A 21,693-nucleotide genomic window follows, 5' to 3' on the forward strand; every position below is an offset into this window, starting at 1 on the left:
TTTTCCTCCTGTGCCGTCTGTCCGTCCTTCAGCCCCCTCTGCATCCCCTCCTCTCCCGCGTCCGTCTGTCTGTCCCCGCGCCCGCCGTGTCCCCAGCGGCGCCGTCCCCGGGGTGGCGTCACCGACGCCATCGCAGCCCCGTGGGGTGGGATGGGGTGACCAGACTTGCCCCGGCTGCAGGGGACAAGGGACAACACCCCCGGGCTGGGGATGGGACACCCTGGGCACCCCAGGCCCGTCCCAGCCCTGCGGGTGACACCCAGAGGCGCCCAGAGGGGGACACGCGGCGGGGGCTGAATTAAATCTTTGTATTTCTGCCCTCCACAGCAAAGAAATCCCATCTGGGCGCCCCGTGGTCCCTGAAAGGTCCCCGCGTGCCACCCTCCTTTGTCCTGGCGCTCCAGGGTGACTCTGCCTGGCCTCCTGCCCTCCCCGATCCCACAGCGCCGGCAGCTGGAAATGCCAGGGCTCCTTGCCCGTCCCGCAGCGCTGCGTCAGCCCCGGGCACCAACAATGGCACGGGGTCACTGGTGCCACCGGGAGCGGCCCCGACTCGCCGTCACTGCCCCGGCGTGGCTCCTGTGGCCACGGTGGCCACGGCACAGCGGGTTTGGCCTCGCGCGCGTCCAGCTCCAGGTGTTTCCTCCCCGCTCCGGGCTCTTGCAGGTGCTCTTGGGGCTCCCAAAATCCAGCAGTTCCCAGCCCTGCAGCCACCGGATCCCCAAAATCCCGCGGGTCACGGCGGGAAAGCGCCGCTCCGCTGGATTTCCTCTGGAAAAGCCAATTCTGGAGCCTCCGAGGTGCTCGGGGCCGGCTGCTCCCGCTGGCTCAGCCCGGCAAGGGCTTCACGGAATTCCCTCTCTCGCAGCTTTTCCGTGGGATTAAAGCCGAGCCAAAGCTGCCGTTTGTTCTCGTCACGGGCGGAACATCTGCGAGCCACATGGAGAAGCGTTCGCAGCCAAAAAAGCCACGCTGGGGCCAGGTGGGAACGGGCCGGGAGGTGCCCGGGGGCTGGGATGCCCACCCGGGGGCTGGGATGCCCACCCGGGGGTTGAGATGCCCACCCGGGGGTTGAGATGCCCACCCAGGGGTGGGGGTGCCCACCCAAGATTGGGATGCCAGCCATAATCCCAGCGTTTTAAGGGTTTTTTCACGGGATCACCGATGACGCCGCAGCCCCAGCGGGACGGGATGGGGTGACCCGGCTTCCTCCGGCTGCAGGGGACAAAGGGACACCAGCCCTGGGGACATTGCCGGGAGCAGACGCGAGGCAGGGCTGGCACAGCAGGGAGCAGCCGCGGGATCCCGCAATTAATTTACCGCAGCAAGTGGCAAATCCAGATGTTTTCCTCGGGCCCTTGGATAAATCCCTCCTCCCCCTCCTCCTCCTCCTCCTCCTCCTCCCCCCCGTGCTGGCGACACCGAGCTCGTGGCCCGCGGTCCCCGAGCCCCGTCCCTGCCACCACCGTGTCCCGGTGCCAGCCTGGGAACCATCCCGGGAAAAACCGCGGCCCTGGAAGAGCCCGTCCCGCCCAGCCGGGCTCCATCCGCGCCGGGCTGAGGGGAAAATTCCCGCTCCCACCCCAGCGGCTCCTTTGGAGAAAGGACGCGCGGAATTCTTCACTGACTCACACTCGCCTCCTTTTTCCCGTCCCCAAAACAGCTGTGGCCCTTTCCCGGCTCCGTGAGGTGACAAAGAACCTCTTGAAGGTCTGGTGTCACCTCCCGGAATTAAACCCAAAGGTTCTGGGTTTTTGGTTTTTTTTTTTTTTGAGGGGGGGAATGGAACTCTCGGAGCGTTGCAACCCCTAAGGTCGCCCAAAAATTCACCCACCTGCCACTGGCTCTGGGGTGGGGCTGGTCACTGTCCCAAAAAGCCTCGTGGCCATCGGGGGGACCCAAAATCGGCTCCCGGTGATGCTGCCGGTGCCAGCAGGGCACGGCCGGGCGGTGCCAGGGCCGGGTCTGTGCTGTGAGAGCAGCTCAGGGAGGGCTCGGCCCCGCTTTTAACCACAATAAAAACCTTCCACGGGTTTTCCTGGCGGCTCCCGAGCTCCCCTCGGGCTGAGGGGGTCACGCATGGAGAGGTTTCCCTGCTGGAGGGAGTGCCGGAAAGGGGCAGGACTAATTAGCGAAAGGCCAATTAGAGCTGGGTGAAACATCGCGTGCAGTCCCTCCCGGCCCCGCAGCGTTTTCACCCCCTGACATCTCCCTTCGGGCTCCTCCAGATTTCCCAGCGGGGATCCAGGGGATGTTTCCCCTCTCCCTCCACCCCGGGGGGCTCCGAAAGAGCCCCCAGAACGAGCCCGGGTTAAACACTCGGGGCCTGAGAAGTTTTTACAGCTTTTACTCCAAACCGGGGTGAAATTCCCTTCCCGACAAAGCCGATCCCGCGGTGGGGGCGAGATAGAAATGAGGATGGATTAATAACACACCTCGGAATTTATTCCCATGGGAATGGGGTCAGTTATGCCATGGAAATGGGGCCCAGTTATTCCTATAGGGATGGGGCTCGGTTATTCCATGGAAATGGGGCTGTTATTCCTACAGGGATGGGGTCAGTTATTCCCTTGGAGATGGGGTCAGTTATTCCCCCATGGAAATGGGGCCCAGTTATTCCATGGAAATGGGGCTGTTATTCCTACAGGGATGGAGTCAGTTATTCCCATGGAACTGGGGCTGTTATTCCTACAGGGATGGAGTTAGTTATTCCCATGGAAATGGGGCTGTTATTCCTACAGGGATGGAGTCAGTTATTCCCATGGAAATGGGGCTGTTATTCCCATAGGGATGGGTTCCAGTTATTCCCATGGAATTTGGGCTGTTATTCCTATAGGGATGGGGCCCTTATAGTTATTCCCTTGGAAATGGGGCTGTTATTCCTGTAGGGATGGGGTCAGTTATTCCCATGGGAATGGGGCCCAGTTATGCCATGGAATTGGGGCCCAGTTACTCCTGTAGGGATGGGGTCAGTTATTCCCCCATGGAAATGGGGCCCAGTTATTCCATGGAAATGGGGCTGTTATTCCTACAGGGATGGAGTCAGTTATTCCCATGGAAATGGGGCCCAGTTATTCCATGGAAATGGGGCTGTTATTCCCATAGGGATGGGGTCAGTTATTCCCTTGGAAATGGGCCCAGTTATTCCATGGAAATGGGGCTGTTATTCCTGTAGGGATGGGGTCAGTTATTCCCCCATGGAAATGGGGCTGTTATTCCTGTAGGGATGGGGTCTGTTATTCCCCCATGGAAATGGGGCTGTTATTCCTGCATTATAGGAATATATTCCTACATTATAGGAATATAATCCTATATCCCCTACAGGGATGGGGGATGTGACCCCAGGGCTCCAAGCACCCCAAAAGCCCCAGGGCAGGAGCGATCCAGGGCTCCCCAAACTCCCCCGAACGCGGCTCCCATTCCCCTCGGGGTGTCCCGCTCTGCTTTGGGTTTCTCTCCCTGGTTTCCAGGCCTGCAGTCCCTCCCTCCCTCCCTCCCCCGCTCGGGCAGCTCCCGGCCTCCCCCCTTCCCTTTTTCCCTTTCTTCCCGTGTTTTCCAGCGCCATCCATCACCCTGCCGGCAGCAGGGGGGGGTTCGGGATGAATCCTCGGGCCCTTATAAGGCCGGCCTGGAGGAATCTCCGGGAAAGCCGAGCCGGGCTGGGAAAAACAAACCCCGGAGAGAAACCAGGGCCCGGGCAGCTCCAAAAATCCCGGGGAGAAAATCCCGGGAATGGGGGACGGGCAGGGATGAGGGCCGGGGCCACGCCCAGCAGCGGCGTTATCGATGATCCATCGATCCCCCCGCGGCTCCTTCTCCCCGCGCCGGCTTTGGGAAACGACCGATCCCGGGGTTGTTGCTGATGGATCAGGAATTCCGCTGCCGGGAGGAAACGAGTGTCAGTGGGGATGAGCCGGCCGAGAGGAGATTTTTTTATCTTCCTTGGCTCAGGGCTGCGCTTTTCGCCGCGTTTGTTTTTCGTTTTTGGGGGTGGGGATTTATTTTAATTGGCTCGGTGCTCGGCTGGAGTAGAATGAGATAAAGGCAGAAGGGAAGAATAGAATGGAATGGAAATGAAATAAAGATGAAACAGAAAATAAAATAGAAATAAATTAGGAAAAAAAAAAAGAAAAAAATTAGAAATAAATTAGGAAAAAAATAGAAATAAAATAGACATGAATTAGAAATAAAATAGAGGTAAATAGCATAGAGATGAATAGAATAGAATAGAGATGAATAGAATAGAATAGAATAGAATAGAATAGAATAGAATAGGATTGAATATTCCCGCTGGAAGGGCCATAAAACGACCCTCTAATCCCACTGTGCAGCCCGGAGGAGATCCAGTGGATTTTTGGGCTCCTCCCAGCCCACTCCAGGCCGGGATATTCTCCGTGGCTGTGCCGGCAATTCCAGCTGCCCGCTCAGCCGTGCCTCAGTTTCCCCTGTGGAAGTGGGGGTGGGAATTTCACCTCCGGGTGGGAATTTCGCCTCTCCAGAGCCTCTTCCCAGCAGTGACTGACGCAGGAGGGGGGAGCTCTTTTCCCAGCCCGCCGAGATGATGAGGGAACTTAATTGCTGCCTTCATTGCTTATGCAAATGAGCCGCGAGCACCTGCGGGAGCGGAGCCGGGAGCGTGCCCGGACCCAGCCCCGTGTCCCTGCACATCCAGGGGGATCCGTGCGGCCGCTCCCGCAGCTCCCTCCCCCGCAGCCCTCCCGGCCCCACCGCTTGCACCACCTCAATTACCCCGCGATTTGTTTCATTTTAATTAACGCCTTCCCAGAGGGACGGGGCAGCTTTGGTGGGAATTGGCGCGGGGAAGAGCCGAGGGAGGGGACGGCGGGCGCTGTGGGAGTCAGGTGAGAGTTTGCCAAAGGTCAGGCATCGATCGGGCCGGGATAATCGGATTGGGATGGGCAGCGCTGTCTCGGCCCCGCTGGAATTCTCCGAGCCAGCAAACAGCCAGGAGGAAATTGGGTAAAAGCAATTTTATCCTGGCTTGTAGGAGGGATTTAATGAGGGCCAGGACGTGACAGTGACAGGGAGAGCGGCCGAGGGGAGCAGCGGGTCCAGCGGGGAGAGAGGGCCTGGAGCAGGGAGAAGCTCCTGGAGGCACTCAGGGCTGCCTGGGGGGATTTAGAGAGGGATCCCAGGGCTGGATTTATGGGAAGATGGATCCCTGCGACCCTTCAGGGTGTGCACAGAGGTCTGGGGTCCTGGAGAGGTCCCGTGCTGGGCCCCATGGAATTCTCTGTCAGTCCCATGGGATCCTCTCCCAATCCCATGGGATCCTCTCCCATCTGGGCTGGGCTGGGCAGGGCCAGGCTGGGCCCCACTACCCTGGGGCAGGATTTTGGCTGAGGTGTGGGATGCTCATCCCTGCTCCCACCCGTGGGGAATGCACCAACCCATCCATCCATGGATCCGTCATGGATCCATCTATCCATCATCCATCATCCATCCATGGATCCATGGATCCATCATGGATCCATCCATCCATCTCCCATCCATCCATCCATCCATCCATCCATCCATCATCCATCCATCCATCCATCCATCCATCATCCATCCATTCATCCATCCATCCATCCATCCATCCATCCATCCATCCATCATCCATCCATCCATCCATCATCCACCATCCATCCATCCATCATCCATCCATCCATCCATCCATCCATCATCCATCATCCATCCATCCATGGATCCATGGATCCATCATGGATCCATCCATCCATCTCCCATCCATCCATCCCTCCATCCATCCATCATCCATCCCTCTATCCATCCATCCATCCATCCATCCATCCATCCATCCATCCATGGATCCATGGATCCATCCATCCATCCATCATCCACCATCCATCCATCCATCCATCCATCCATCATCCATCCATCCATCCATCCATCCATCCATCATCCATCCATCCATCCATCCATCCATCCATCATCCATCCCTCTATCCATGGATCCATCCATCCATCCAAGCCCCGTTTCCCCTCCTGTGCTTTCCTGGGCCTTTTCCCTCCCCCTGTCCCTCCCCTCCCCGGGATGTTCCGGGACAGACCCGGGGTCCCTTCCGGGGGTCACCCCAGCCCAGGGGGGTCAGGGGGTCGCTCCCGCCGCGCTTTCGCCCTCCGGGCCCTCCCGGCAGCCCCGGCCGGGGCCGGGCCGGACGCGGCAGCCCCGGTGAAACCCGAGCCGCGCCCTGGCAGTGACGGATGGGCCGGGGGCTGCTGCCCTCGCCATGCGCCGGTTCTAAAAGCATTACGGCTCCCAGGCCGATAACGCCGGGGATTTGCTGAAGCCGCTTGAGGTCCCATTTTCCCTGGAACCCATTTCCATGGCATGAATCACCGAGCGGAATGAACTCAATTAGTCCAGACAGAGGCAGGAGATAAATCAGGGTCCCATTAGGAAACCTGGAGGGTAATTTATGGCCCCGAGCGGCAGCGCTGGCTGTCTCCCTTCCCTGCCCATCTGCAACCCGCTCCGCAGCCGCGCCGGGACCGCGGCTCCCTCTCCCGGGGCCGGGGATGCTGCGGGGCGGCTCGGCCGGCCCGGCCCTGCCTTGGCCGGCTGACCCAATTTCGGAGCGTGCTCCTTCCCGCACGGCCTCATCCACCTTCTCTTTGCTGCCATCCATCGCTGCTCTCCTGCTGGGGAGAAACCCGGAGCCTTCCTGGAAATCAGGGCTGGAATTTCCCCGATTCCAGCTGCTGGGGGCTTTGATCCGTGCCGAGCTCCCCGGGGCGCATCCCGACCCACCCAGGGGCGCTCCTGGGGGGGGTTGGATCCTCCTCAGCAGCCGGGGATGAGGGGAGGGGGCCGGGAAGGAGCTGGATGGGCTCCTCCGGGGACGGTCTCCCTCCCTGGGGAGGTTTTGGGCGCTGGGTCTGTGCTCTGCGAGCGGCAGCCCTGCCCTGGGCAGGAGCCGGAGCTGATTTTATCAATCGTTTATCAATCATTTATCAATCGTTTATCAATCGTCATTATGAACCCAGCTGCTCCGGGCTCCTTGCAGTCGGCGGGGAGGGAGCGGGACCTGCCAGGTCCGACAATTCCCGGTGCAGCGGCAGCGCCGTCCCCGCCCGAGGGCTCGGGGGGCAGCCCGGGGGCTCCCCCGCGTCCCTGAACCGGCTTTTCCCAGGGCTCAGAAAGGATTTTTGCCTCCCGGGCAAAAGCCTCGTCCAGTGCTGACCCCGGGAGCCGCTTCAAAGGGGCTGGGAATGCCCCGCGCCGTCCGCAGCTCCTTCCAAAAAAAAACAACAAAAAAAAAGTGCCGGGAGCTGCTTTTCCCCAGGGACAGCTCAGGTGCGGGGCTCCATCTCCTCAGAGTGACCGCTGGCTTTCCCAAGGGTTTTCCCGCAGCCAAGGGCAGCTTTTGGGTGACACAAACTTTGCCCCGGGGGATCCCTTCCTGCAGCCCGGCCTCCAAAAGCGGCTTTTTCGCCTCTTCCCACCTCGATTCCCCGTGCTCCGAGCGCGGCTGGATCCGTCCCGCCCCTTCCCCAGGAGCCGCCAGCCCGCCCTAATGGGAGTCAGCGGGGAATTTGGGGGGATCAATCGCGGGCAATTAACGCGCCCCGGAACCGGGGCAGGCGGCGCACAGGTCCCGTCTGGGCCGCTGCGATGCCAGGGAATGGCAGCGCTGGTTCGGAGCCATGCGGGAAGTGACGCCTGGGGAGCGCTGCGGGCGCATTTGGCACGGAACGGCCCCGGCCTGGCAGACGTGAGAGCCGAGAAATGGAAGCGCTGGGGGGGCTCAGACAGGCCTGGGGCTGGCGAATCCTCCTTGGGCCACCGAACCCCCCCCGAGGGCCACCCGGCCGGGCTGCTGGGGGCGGGGGGGGAAAGCAGGGGATGGGAGCACCCCAGGGGTGACCCCCGATGTCTGTGACCCCCCCCGCTATCTGTGACCCCCATATCTGTGACCCCCATATCTGTGACCCCCATATCTGTGACCCCCATATCTGTGATCCCCCAGTGTCTGTGACCCCCCCAGTGTCTGTGACCCCCCCAGTGTCTGTCACCCCCCGATATCTCTGACCCCCCAATGTCTGTGACCCCGATATCTGTGATGCCCCAGTGTCTGTCACCCCCCGTTATCTGTCACCCCCATATCTGTGACCCCCCCATACTGTGACCCCCCCATATCTGTGATCCCGATATCTGTCACCCCCCGATATCTGTCACCCCCCGATATCTGTCACCCCCCGTTATCTGTCACCCCCCGATATCTGTGACCCCCCGTTATCTGTCACCCCCCGATATCTGTCACCCCCCGATATCTGTCACCCCCCGTTATCTGTCACCCCCCGATATCTGTGACCCCCCGTTATCTGTCACCCCCCGATATCTGTCACCCCCCAATATCTGTCACCCCCCGATATCTGTCACCCCCCGATATCTGTCACCCCCCGATATCTCTGTCACCCCCCGATATCTGTCACCCCCCCGATATCTGTGCCCCCCGGTCCCTCCCTGCCCTCATTCCCAGCCGAGGGGCCCCGCGCCGTCCCCCCCGTCCCCCCGGGGCTCTGCCCGAGGCACAGGAGGCGGCGGGGGCTCCGTGACCCCGGGCTGGCTCCCGCTCCACAAAGCGCCGGATTGTTCCCCCCGGCGGCCGCTGCTGCCCCTGCGAGACCCAGGAAAACGGGGGGGAGGCGTTTCCAGGGATTCCTGAGGGCCTGGGGATGCTCCGGGCGGATTCTGTGCCCCAAAGGGCTGCGCATCCTGGGGGGGGGGCTACAGCGTCCCCCATCCCATTCCATCCCATTCAATTCCATCCCATTCCATCCCATTCCATTCCATTCCATCCCATCCCATTCCATCCCATTCCATCCCATTCCATCCCATTCCATCCCATCCCATTCCATCTCATCCCATTCCATTCCATTCCATTCCATCCCATTCCATTCCATTCCATTCCATTCCATTCCATCCCATTCAATTCCATCCCATCCCATTCCATTTCATCCCATTCCATCCCATTCAATTCCATCCCATCCCATTCCATTCCATTCCATTCCATTCCATTCCATCCCATTCCATTCCATTCCATCCCATCCCATTCCATCTCATCCCATTCCATTCCATTCCATTCCATTCCATCCCATTCCATTCCATTCCATTCCATCCCATTCCATTCCATTCCATTCCATTCCATTCCATTCCATTCCATTCCATCCCATTCCATTCCATTCCATTCCATTCCATCCCATTCAATTCCATCCCATCCCATTCCATTCCATTCCATTCCATTCCATTCCATTCCATTCCATTCCATTCCGTGCATCCCATCCCATGGATCCCATCCCATTATCCCATCCCATCCCATGGATCCCATTCCATTATTCCATCCCATCACATCCCATCCCTCCCACATGGGAATGAGCAGGGACAGGAACAGGGACAGGGACAGAGACTGGGACAGGGATTGGGACAGGGACAGGGATTGGGACAGGGACAGGGACAGGGACAGGGACAGGACAGGGACAGGGACAGGGACAGGACAGGGACAGGAACAGGGACAGGGACAGGACAGGAACAGGGACAGGGACAGGGACAGGACAGGGACAGGGACAGGGACAGGACAGGGACAGGAACAGGGACAGGGACAGGACAGGGACAGGGACAGGGACAGGGACAGGGACAGGGACAGGACAGGGACAGGAACAGGGACAGGGACAGGACAGGGACAGGGACAGAGACAGGGACAGGGACATGGACAGGACAGGGACAGGGACAGACACAGGGACAGGGACATGGACAGGACAGGGACAGGGACAGGGACAGGACAGGTCCCGGGGCGCGCTGTGACCGTGGCTCAGCGCTGAGCGCGCACTCGCCCCTCGCCAGGGCCCGATGGATCCCGAGGCTGAGGAGGGACCCGCCGGGGTCACCGGGCCGTGCGCAAGCACCTGGGACTAATTGCACGGAATAAATGAGCAATTAAGGGCGCTACGGCGGGACTGGAACATCCCAGACCTCTCGCTGACCCCCGGGCAGTATCCCTGGAAACGGCCGCACCGGGATGCTCAGCCCGGCCGGGACCGGCGGCACCGGGGCCCTCGGAGCCCCCCCGGCGGCGGAAGCGGCTCCGGCCCCACGGGCAGCTGGGGAGGCCACACTGAAGTGCCTTTGTCCGGCACAGGGCAGGATTTACCCGGGGAGGGCAGGATTTGTCCCGGGGAGAGCAGGATTTATCCCGAGGAGGGCAGGGTTTACCCGGGGAGGGCAGGATTTGCCCCGAGGAGGGCAGAATCTGTCCCAGGAATGCAGGACTTGTCCTGGAGAGGGCAGGAATGGGGAAATTTTTGGGAATTTTGAAGGATTTTGGGGGTCCCCCCTTCCAGGCCGGGTTTTCCAGCCCCTGCCCCCCAGCCCCCGCTTTCTCCCCCCTCCAGGGCGTTAAACCCGAGCCCAGTTCGGAAGAAAATGAAAAGCTGCGCGGCCGGGGAGGGTCAGAGGTTCAGGCGCTAATGCAGGGGATCGGGTTAGGATTCATTAAGTCATTAACTCCCTTTTAATTGCAGCCCTTTCTGGGGACGCCGTTTTACCTGCGCGGGGACAGCGGCAGCGGGGAGGGTGGCACGGGCGCCTCCTGCGCTGTCCCCGCGCTCCGGGAATGTCCCCAAGCCCCTGGGATCGCCTTTTGGTGCCCAGACCCCTTCGCTCCGCAAATCCGCTGCGAGCCCGAGGAAGAGGAGGATGGGGAAAGGTGGGAACCGGAGGGGCTGCGGGGTTTGGGGTGAGGGTTGGGGGGGGCTGCGCTTTTCCCTGGCCCTGCCCCGATTTCCTTGGAGCTGACAATTCCCAGCCCGCGGAGCCTTCCCGGAGCCTTCCCGGAGCCTTGCCGGATAACGCGGCCGGTGCCGGCTGGCGGAGGAAAACTCGGCTAAGGGCCGGTAGCCAGCGGGGAGAAGCGAGAAGCCCCGGCCCTGGCGCCCACCGGGCCGCGGGGACCCCGGGCCGGCAGAACGGGACGGTTCCGTTCCCACCGCGGCACGGGGGGGGCTCCGCTCGGCGCTGCAGCCCCGGGTCACTCCCTGGTGGCATCGGGGACAATCCCGCTGCTCCCCAAACCCTCCGCGATCCCCCCCCCACCCCCAAATCTGGGCTGCCCGGGGCTCCCGGTGCCCGCCCGGGGGGGATTTTTTGGCTTCCCCGGGGCGAGCCGGGTGAAGCTGTCTGAGCGGAAGGCAGGCTGGGTTTTAAAGCAGATTAATTAAGCTGCACTGCGGGGCCGTGTGGACAGAGTTCAGAATGCAAACAGCCCTAATTCGATTTCTCTGACTTGCAAATCGCGGCAGGGAACTCGGCCGAAATCACATTAAGGCCGTTTCCACTCCGAGCCGCGTCCTCGCAGGGCTTTAATGCAGTTTCACTAATTTAATTTAAACGCTTATTGAGCCTAATTCGGGTTTGTGCCGGGTGTGGGGCTGGGCCGGGACCCCCCGGGCTGGGCTGGGACCCCCGGGAAGGGCTGGGACCCTCGACAAGGACCGGGAACCCTGAGCTGGGCTGGGACCCCCGGGCTGGGCTGGGACCCCCGGGAAGGGCTGGGACCCCCGGGAAGGGCTGAGACCCCCGGGAAGGGCTGGGACCCCCGGGCTGGGCTGGGACCCCCGGGAAGGGCTGGGACCCCCGGGAAGGGCTGAGACCCCCGGGAAGGGCTGGGCTGGACCCCCGGGAGGGGCTGGGACCCCCGGGAAGGGCTGGGCTGGGACCCCCAAGATGGGTCAGGACCCCCGGAAGGGCTGGGACCCCCGGGAAGGGCTGGGAACCCCGAGCTGGGCTGGGACCCCCGGGAAAGGCTGGGACCCCCGGAAAGGGCTGGGCTGGGACCCCCAAGATGGGTCGGGACCCCCGGGAAGGGCTGGGACTCCCGGGAAGGGCTGGGACTCCCGGGAAGGGCTGGGACCCCCCCTAAGGACGGGCTGGGTGGGAGTGGGATCAGCGCCAGCCCCACACCGGATTTGGGGTGGAAAACCCCAAATCCCGCCACCCCCCCCGGGCGTGGCCGCGGCCCGGAATGCCCGCGGGTCCCCCCCGGCCCCGGGGCTCGGCGGGCGCCTCTCGTGCCGCGGAGTTTCGGGAGCGGGGGGTGGAGAAGAGGAGGCGCTTTGTTCCCAGCCCGGGGGGGGACAATGAGCCCTTCTTGAGCCGCCCGCGCCGCCCGCCAGGAAATGTCCCCCAAAACGGGACCGCGGCCCCGGGGAGGGCCCGGGGAGGGGCCCAGCGCTGCTTTGGGGCGCGGTTCTGCTGCCACCACCCAATAACGGGGTTCCGGCGCTGTTTTGGGGTGCAGTTCCACAGCCATCAGTGCCACTGGTGTGTCAGCTCAATTTTGGGGTGCAATCCCACAGCTATCCCCCAAGAATGCGCTCCCAGCTCAATTTTGGGGCGCAATCCCACAGCCAACTCCAATAACGGGGTTCCAACTCAATTTTGGGGCGCAATCCCACAGCCAACTCCAATAACGGGGTTCCAACTCAATTTTGGGGTGCAATCCCACAGCCATTTCCCAAGAACGCGCTCCCAGCTCAATTTTGGGGTGCAGTCCCAAGAACGCGCTCCCAGCTCAGTTTTGGGGTGCAACCCCAAGAACGCGCTCCCAGCTCAGTTTTGGGGTGCAGTCCCAAGAACGGGCTCCCAGCTCAGTTTTGGGGCCCTCCGTGGCTCCCCCAGCCCTTCCCGGGGTGCCTCAGCCCCTGACACCATCCCGGACCCCACATCCCCACCCCGCGGGGCCGGGACAGCTCGGGGGGTGCGGGGGACACTCGGGGGTCCCCCCGGTGAGGCCAGCCCGTGTCACCGTGACCCCCGTGACCGGGGTCCCCACAAAGGGACCCCACAAAGGGACCCCACAAGGGGCCCTTTCTGCTCCCGCTGCCGATCCCGCTGCTCCCATCCCAAAAACCGGCCCGGGACCAGCAGCGGCCACGGGCACGAGGCTTCGTCCCTGTCTGTGGGAACGGGGAGAGCTCATCCCGCGTGGGAACGGGAATGGGAACGGGAACGGGAACGGGAATGCGAACGGGAATGGGAATGGGGATGGGAATGGGGATGGGAATGGGGATGGGAATGGGAACGGGAATGGGAATGGAAACGGGAACGGGAATGGAAACGGGAATGGGAATGGGGATGGGAATGGGGATGGGAATGGGAACGGGAATGGGAACAGGAATGGGAACGGGAATGGGAATGGGAACGGGAATGGGAATGGAATGGGAATGGGGATGGGAACGGGGAGAGCTCATCCCACATGGGAACAGGAATAGGAATGGGAACAGGAATAGGAATGGGAACAGGAATTGGGAATGGGGAATGGGGAATGGGAATGGGGAGAGCTCCTCCCACATGGGAACGGGAACGGGAGTGGGAAAAGGAATGGCATTGGGAATGGGAACGGGAATGAGCAACATGAACCCGGCACGAGCGAGGATGCTGCAAATCCCGACCCATAAATCCCAGATTTAATGGGATTTACCCTGTCGGATCCAGCGGGGTCAGCGGGGAGCGGAACCCGCCGCGGGCGCGGGGGTGCGGTGGGGTTTTTTTTTTCCTCTTTTTTCCCCGTTTTTCGGGATTCCCGGAGCCAAAGGGAGAGCGCTGCTTCCCTCTAGCGGCTCCGGGGACAGGCGGGGACAGGAGGGGACACGGACCGGGAACGTCCCCGCGGTCCGCAGGGGAACTGCGGCTCCAGGGACAAGGGAGGGACATTAAATCCCGGCGTCCACGGCTCAGGAAAGACAGGGAGCTGCTGGGAAGGGCCCGAGGGAGGCCGCAGAAATGATTTGGGGTCTGGAGCACCCCGGGTGAGGAGAGAGAGGGGGCTGGGCCTGGTTAGACTGGAGGAGGGAAGGCTGAGAGCGGGAATATCCCACATTTCTATGGAAATATGTGAAATATCCATAGAAGTCTGTCACTGGAGAGGGGATCCCGTCAATGCATGAAAATAACCTCAGATATCCATGGAAATAGCTCAAATATCCACGGGAATACCTCAGATATCCACGGGAATCTGTGACTGGAGGGATTCCCACCAATGCATGGAAATATCTCAGATATCCGTGGAAATCCCTCATTTTGGGAAAGGGATCCCACCAAAGCATGGAAATACCTCCAGGAGGTGTCAGACTCTGCTCGGCGGTGCCAGGACGAGGAGCAATGGCCAGAGATGAACCACAAGTCCCGCCTCAGGACAGCAGGAGGGAGAGCGCTGTCCCTGGAGGGTGGCCGGGACAGGTGACCAGGAAGGGCTTGGGGACACTCCAACCTCGCCGTGTCACCTGCTCCAGGTGACCCTGCCTGGGCAGGTGACCCTGCCTGGGTGACCTTCGGAGGTCCCTTCCCAGCTGTTCTGGGAGCGGGCAGTGCTGCCCCCGCCCGTGTCCCCCGCATGTCCCTTGTCCCCGCAAGCCCCCCGCGTGCCTCCCCCCGCCAGGACTACATCTCCCAAGAGGCCTAGCGCGCAGCGCGCCGCCCCAGCCAATAGCGCGCGGCCTTGCTCAGCCAGCGGGCCGCCGCGGGGTACGCCGGAACCTATAGGCCGGCCGGCAGCGGGCACGGCAGCCGAGGACTACATATCCCAGAGAGCCACGGGGGGCGCGGGCCAATGAGGAGCGCGCGTCTTGGCGCGGCGCACAGGCGCGCTGGGGAGGGGGGGGCGGCCGCGGATTCATGTGGAGGTCAGCGGCGCGGCGGGAGCGGCGGTGGGTCCGGGCAACCGGGGGGAGCGGGCCGAGCCCTGAGGCGGGCGGGCAGCGTGGGGACAGCGAGGCCTTGGCCCCTGCGGTGCTGGGGGGCGAGCGGGCAGGGGGAGGCCCGGGGCGGGGGCTGGCCGTGAGGGAGGCCTGGGTGGGGGGCACGGGGAGAGCGGGGCCGAGCCCCGGGGGGAGGGTGACGGGAGGGAGACCCCCGGGGCTGGGGGGGGACCCCCGGGGCCGGGGTGTTTGTGGGGCAGGGCGATGCTGCCCGGGGCGCTCGGGGGGCTCCGGGCAGGGCTCGCAGCTGCCGCCGGCCGCTCCCGGTGAGCGGTGTGCGGTGTGCGCGGCGGGGATTTGCAGGCGGGCTCTGGAGCGGGGGCTGCGGCTGGAGCGCTGAGATGGCGGCGAAGGTGTTCGAGAGCATCGGGAAGCTCGGCCTGGGCTTGGCCGTGGCGGGGGGAGTTGTGAACTCCGCTCTTTACAACGGTGAGTGGGGCGGGCTGGGCGCCGCCGGCCGCTTGGCTTTGCGTTTCTGTCCGAATCTCGGCGATTTTATCGCCCAAATTAAAACGGGCTGAGGCCTTGCAGTGCCACGGGCACCTTCCTCGGAAAGGCACGGAGCTGCTCCGTGAGGAGCACGCCGGTGGGCCCTGGGGCTCCACCCGCAGCTCCTCTGGGCTCGCTGGGTGAACGGCGCCGTCCATTGCCCGCCGCGCTGCTAATTAAGGCTCCAATTAAGGCTCCAATTAAGGCGGCTCTTCCCCTCGGCAGTGGACGCGGGGCACAGAGCCGTGATCTTCGACCGCTTCCGAGGCGTGCAGGACGTGGTGGTGGGCGAGGGGACGCACTTCCTCATCCCCTGGGTGCAGAAGCCCATCATCTTCGACTGCCGCTCGCGGCCCCGCAACGTCCCCGTCATCACCGGCAGCAAAGGTGGGTCTGGGGGCGGCCGGGGGGCTCGGGTTTGTCCTCCTGCACCTGGAGTTGTGGTCCTAAAGGCCAGGAACTGAGCGAGGTCTGCCCCAGCGTGAGGTAAGGGTGACCGAGCACGGGGACAGGTGACCAGGAAGGGCCTGGGGTGACCAGGAGTGGCCTGGGGTGACCAGGAAGGGCCTGGGGTGACCAGGAGTGGCCTGGGGTGACCAGGAGTGGCCTGGGGTGACCAGGAAGGGCCTGGAGTGACCAGGAAGGGCCTGGGGTGACCAGGAGTGGCCTGGAGTGACCAGGAAGGGCCTGGAGTGACCAGGAAGGGCCTGGAGTGACCAGGAAGGGCCTGGGGTGACCAGGAACAGCCTGGAGTGACCAGGAAGGGCCTGGGGTGACCAGGAAGGGACTGGGGTGACCAGGAGTGGCCTGGAGTGACCAGGAAGGGCTTTGAGTGACCAGGAGTGGCCTGGGGTGACCAGGAAGGGCCTGGAGTGACCAGGAAGGGCCTGGGGTGACCAGGAGTGGCCTGGAGTGACCAGGAAGGGCCTGGAGTGACCAGGAGGGGCCTGGGGTGACCAGGAGTGGCCTGGAGTGACCAGGAAGGGCCTGGAGTGACCAGGAATGGGCTGCAGTGTCCCTCTGTGGGCCCACAGGCCCCAAGCCCACTTGTGCCACCTGGTGCAGGTGACCCTGCCTCGGCTGGGTCCAGCCCCAGCTGCTCCTGGGGCAGCCAGGAGTGGTTTGGTGTCTTTGCTGAAGAGCAGCTTGGGGATCTCTTCCTTCGGTCCCAAATATTTGGGGCTGGGAGGGGCCTCTGGGGATGCCAGTGTGACACGGGAAGGGTTTGATGTCTTTAACTGAAGAGCTCTTCCTCTGGGGCCGTGAACCACTGAATCCTGAGCAGCTGGGGATGGGAGGGGCCTCTGGAGCTCACCTGGGGCAAGTGACACCGGTGGGGATGGGAGGGAGCTCACCTGGGCCAGGTGACACGGCTGGGGATGGAATTCTCCCCCTACAGCAGCGCAGAGCGGGACCCCAGAGGGGAGCAGGGCAGCGAAACCAACTCATTTTTCCTGGCAAAGCGGAGCCGGGCGTTTCACTGGGCAGCTGGTCCCTGCTCCTGCAGCAGCCCGGGGAGCTCGGGGCAGCTCCCTGAGGCGGGTGCTGCTCCCCAGACCTGCAGAACGTGAACATCACGCTGCGGATCCTGTTCCGGCCCGTGACGGCGCAGCTGCCGCGCATCTTCACCAGCATCGGCGAGGACTACGATGAGCGCGTGCTGCCCTCCATCACCACCGAGATCCTCAAGTCCGTGGTGGTGAGCGCGCCCTGGGATCGCGGAATTCCAGCCTGCTTTGGGTGGGGAGGTGCCTGGAAGCTCGTGCAGCTCCAGCCCTGCCGCGGGCTCCCCAGCCCCATCCGGCCTGGCCTCGGTCGGTTCCGGGGGTGGGGACTGCAAACCTCCCTGGGAGCCCCTTTCTGTGGGGACATTCCTGCTGCTGTCCTGGCTGGTGCAGCCTGGGGCTGGGCCTGGTCCCTGCCTGTTCCCAGTGGTGTCCATCCCATTCCATCCCATTCCATCCCATTCCATGCCATTCCCAGCAGCGTCCATCCCATTCCATCCCATTCCCAGGGGTGTCCATCCCATTCCATGCCATTCCCAGCAGTGTCCATACCATTCCATCCTGCTCCCAGCAGCGTCCATCCCATTCCATCCCGTTCCCAGGGATGTCCATCCCACTCCCAGCAGTGTCCATCCCATTCTGTCCTGTTCCATCCCGTTCCCAGCAGTGCCTATCCCATTCCATCCCGTTCCCAGTGGTGTCCATGCCGTTCCATCCTGTTCTCAGGGGTGCCTGTCCTGTTCCTAGTGATGTCTGTCTTATTCCATCCCATTCCCACCATTGTCCCTCCCGTTCCATCCCATTCCCAGCATTGTCCATCCCATTCCCTCCCATTCCATCCTGTTCCCAGACTGTCCCTCCCGTTCTCTCCCATTCCATCCCATTCCCAGCAGTGTCCCTCCCATTCCATCCTGTTACCAGGGGTGCCTGTTCCTGTTCCTAGTGATGTCTGTCCTATTCCATCCCATTCCCAGCAGTTTCCCTCCCGTTCCATCCTGTTCCCAGGGGTGCCTGTCCCTGTCTGCTCCTGGCCCTTCCCTGCTTGGATCCACTCTGGATCATCTCCGGGGGTCTCCAGCAGCAGAGTGGGGCTTTCATCTCTTGTGCCAGCTCCCCTTTCAGCTGACTGCACACCTCTGGCTTTGGGAGCATCCCCAGGGAGCTGCCAAACACTGGGGGTCTCCGGGTGGGACGGACAGGCCGAAACCCACCAAAATTCAGCTCCAAATTGCCGTTTTTTTCCCCTTTTCCCACAGTAGGCAAACGGGTTGTTTTTTATCCCTCCCTTTCCCTCCCGTTCCCCGCGCTGCAGGCCCGCTTTGACGCCGGCGAGCTGATCACGCAGCGGGAGCTGGTGTCCAGGCAGGTCAGCGAGGACCTCACCGAGCGAGCGGCCACCTTCGGCCTCATCCTGGACGACGTGTCCTTGGTGAGCCCCGCCTGTCCCCCCGGGGCCGGCCGGACGCTCGGACACGCGTGTCCGTGTTTGGGAGGGCAGCGTGGTCACGGCTCTGCTGCTGCCCCCCGTGACCTTGGGCAGCCCTTGGTGGCCTCAGCCCTGCCTGTGCCGGGGTTTTGTAGCCCCACGGGAGCTGCTGAGGGGGGTGGATTGGGCTGCAGGTGCTTTGGGATGGGGCTGCAGCTCCACAGGCACCCCTGGAAGCACCAGGAGGGAAAATTCCCCCTGGGACAGCAGAAAATTCCCCCTGGGACAGCAGAAAATTCCCGCTGGTTCCTCTGCTAAGATACCCAAGGAAGGAGCTCTGCCCTCCCGGCTCCCTGTAGAAATAAAATTTATCCTGCTGGCAGCACAGGGCCGGGCAGGAAGCCTCTGCAGAAGGTGACTTTGTTTCTGCCCAAGGGGAGTTTGGACACTTTGTGTCTGGAGCTTTGCCCTGCGCTCGGGTGTGGGGTTTCTTTCAGCCATCCCGGTTTCTGTCTGTCCCATGGCGGTGTCACCGCGGCAGCAGAGCTGCTGGCAGCTGTCCCCGCTGTGACCTGGTTTGCTTTGTGCCCCCAGACCCACCTGACCTTCGGCAAGGAGTTCACGGAGGCGGTGGAGATGAAGCAGGTGGCGCAGCAGGAGGCAGAGCGGGCCAGGTTCATCGTGGAGAAGGTACCTGCTCCTTCCGGGGGGTTTGGGATTGCTCTGCTCTCTCCTTCCCTCTCCAAGGGTTTTTTCCTTGGATATCCTGTGCCAGCCTTCCTGGAGCACCGATCAGAAATGTTTTCCCCAATATCCAACGTGAACCCGGCTGGAGAAGGCTCCTCCTTCCGCCCCACAGCGCTGATTGCAGCCGTGCCCATCACTGTCTGCTCCTGGCCCTTCCCTGCTTGGATCCACTCTGGATCATCTCCGGGGGTCTCCAGCAGCAGAGTGGGGCTTTCATCTCTTGTGCCAGCTCCCCTTTCAGCTGACTGCACACCTCTGGCTTTGGGAGCATCCCCAGGGAGCTGCCAAACACTGGGGGTCTCCGGGTGGGACGGACAGGCCGAAACCCACCAAAATTCAGCTCCAAATTGCCTTTTTTTTTTCCCTTTTCCCACAGTAGGCAAACGGGTTATTTTTTTATCCCACAGTTCAGCAGCCCAGTTTAAAGAGCACCACCCTAAACCAAAACCCTTTCACCTGGCCCTGGCTGGGGGACGCCCCGCGGGGCGGCGCGGCTCCGTCCGTCCGTCCGTCTGTCCACTCCCGTCTCCCCCGCTCTCCCGCAGGCCGAGCAGCAGAAGAAGGCGGCCGTGATCTCCGCGGAGGGCGACTCCAAGGCGGCGGAGCTGATTGCCAACTCGCTGGCCACGGCGGGCGACGGGCTGATCGAGCTGCGCAAGCTGGAGGCGGCCGAGGACATCGCGTACCAGCTCTCGCGCTCCCGCAACATCACCTACCTGCCCTCGGGACAGTCCGTGCTGCTGCAGCTGCCCCAGTGAGCCAGCCAGCCCTGCCACAGAAACACCAAAAAAAACCAAAACAACAAAAAAAAAATCATTGTAATTTCCTCGCGGAGGAAGCGGAAATTTGGAAATTTGGAGGGATTTATTTTTTTCTTTTTGTTTTTTTGCGGATGGGTAATCAAATAAAAGCGAGCGCTCGCGACACCGGGCCTGCGGTTCCTCCCCTGTGCGGCCTTCAGCGACGCTGAATTTGGGAGTTCAGGAAAATTTGGGAATTCAGAAAGCGAGGTTTGGGAATTGCCCCTCTCCGCGCAGTTGGAGCAGCAGGAGCAGGGTTTTCCTGGGATGGAGCCCGGGTGAGTCCCTGGCCATGGGCGCTGTGTCCATCAGGGCTCAGAGCTGCCTCAGAGCCTTCAGGCCGGCTGGGGCTGTCCCCACCTGCAGCCCTGCACTGGGACATCTCAGCTCAGGGTCCTCAGCCATGCCAGACCTTCCAGGTGTCACCTGAGAGCTTGGGGACATCTCAGCTCAGGGCCCTCAGCCATGCCAGACCTTGCAGGTGTCACCTGAGAGCCTGGGGACACCTCAGCTCAGGGCAGGGACACCTCAGCTCAAGGCCCTCAGCCACGCCAGACCTCTCCAGGTGTCACCTGAGAGCTTGGGGACATCTCAGCTCAGGGCCCTCAGCCATGCCAGACCTTGCAGGTGTCACCTGAGAGCCTGGGGACACCTCAGGGCCCTCGGCCACGCCAGACCTCTCCAGGTGTCACCTGAGAGCCTGGGGACATCTCAGCTCAGGGCAGGGGCTCTGTGAGGGTGAGAGGAGCAGAGATTTCCTCTGGCTCTGTGCAGGAAACCCTTCTGGGACTGGGGCTCTCCTCTCCTTCCCCTGAGCCCTCCCTGTCCTGCCCCGTGGCTCCTGTGCCAGCCCCTCGCTGCTTCAGGGGCAGAAATCCCCTGTGCCATCCCTGCTGTTTTTCCCCAGGGCAGTTGTGAGCAGGGCGAGATTGTGTAACCAGCCTTCAATAAATGTCACAGCCCCAAGGCTGGCACCGTGGCTCCTTGCTTTGTTTTCGTGCTGCTGTCTCAGGAGGAGTGAGGGCTGGGCTGGGAAAAGTCTTGGCAAAGAGGGATCGATCCCGACAGAGCCTGGTGCGTGAGCCTGAGTTGCTGTAACCACGTAGGGGTGTCTCGCTGTTGGGGCTTTCCCAGCCACCCTGCCCAGGACTCCAGCACTTCCAGAGGTCCCTTCCAACCCCAATATTCAATGATTCTCCAACAAACTGTCCTGTTTAGCACCAAAATGGTTCTGCAGGGAGAGATGGAGGGGCAGCTTTGCTGCTCACCGTCACAGCAGCCATGGGAGGAGGTGCCCTTTTCCAGGGGTTCCCTTTTTCCTCCCTTTTCTCATCTTTTCCAGAGGTGCCCGTTTCCAGGGGTTCCTTTCCCCCCTTTTTCCCCCCTTTTTTCCCCCCTTTCCCCCCCTTTTTTCCCCCCTTTTCCCCCCTTTTTTTCCCTTTCCCCCTCCCCTTTTTCCCCCCTTTTTCCCCCATTTTTTCCTCCCCGCCCTTTTCCCCATGCAGGACATCAGAGCAGGAGGAGGAGGAGGAGGAAGGCCGGGCTGGTTCCCACCGGGTGGCAGCAGCGACTCTGCCCGGGGCGGCCCGCGGTGCCCAGCGGTGTCCCCGAGCCCCGAGGTCACCCTGCCCAGGCCAGGAGGTGCACAGGGACAAACAGAGCGTCCAGGTGGGGAAAGGAGAAGCGCAGGAGCTGCCCGAGCTGCTGCAGGAGTCCCTGCTGCAGGAGTCCCTGCTGCCCCTTGCAGCTCCCAGAATCATCCCCCGGGGGTTTTCACTGCTCCAGTGCCCCAAAAGCTGCAAATCCTGGTTTGCCCTGAGCCTGCTCCCAGCCCTGCAGCCCCTGAGCTCTGCTCCTTCCCCACCTGCCCCAGGTTCCCTCAGGAACCCCTGAGCTTCACCTGAGTCCCTCAGGACCCTCTGAGCTCTGCTCCTTCCCCACCTGCCCCAGGT

General features: G+C 62.3%; 1 protein-coding gene across 2 annotated transcripts; it reads left to right on the forward strand.

The window, feature by feature from the left end:
• Positions 1-14,681: 14,681 nt before the first annotated feature.
• Positions 14,682-19,865, forward strand: PHB1 (prohibitin 1). Of its 2 annotated transcripts, none has more exons than XM_053999808.1 (7): positions 14,682-14,699; positions 15,078-15,203; positions 15,489-15,650; positions 16,820-16,962; positions 18,081-18,197; positions 18,789-18,884; positions 19,487-19,865. In XM_053999808.1, exons 2-7 carry the CDS (start codon positions 15,116-15,118, stop codon positions 19,697-19,699), a joined length of 819 nt encoding a protein of 272 aa, XP_053855783.1. In that variant the 5' UTR covers positions 14,682-14,699; positions 15,078-15,115; the 3' UTR covers positions 19,700-19,865. The 2 variants fall into 2 exon arrangements, with proteins under 2 accessions (XP_053855783.1, XP_053855782.1); XM_053999807.1 differs by having other exon boundaries at positions 14,685-14,723.
• The last annotated feature ends 1,828 nt before the right edge of the window (positions 19,866-21,693 follow it).

This window comes from Vidua macroura, chromosome 27, assembly GCF_024509145.1.
Source record: "Vidua macroura isolate BioBank_ID:100142 chromosome 27, ASM2450914v1, whole genome shotgun sequence".
In the NCBI taxonomy this organism is placed as follows: domain Eukaryota; kingdom Metazoa; phylum Chordata; class Aves; order Passeriformes; family Viduidae; genus Vidua; species Vidua macroura.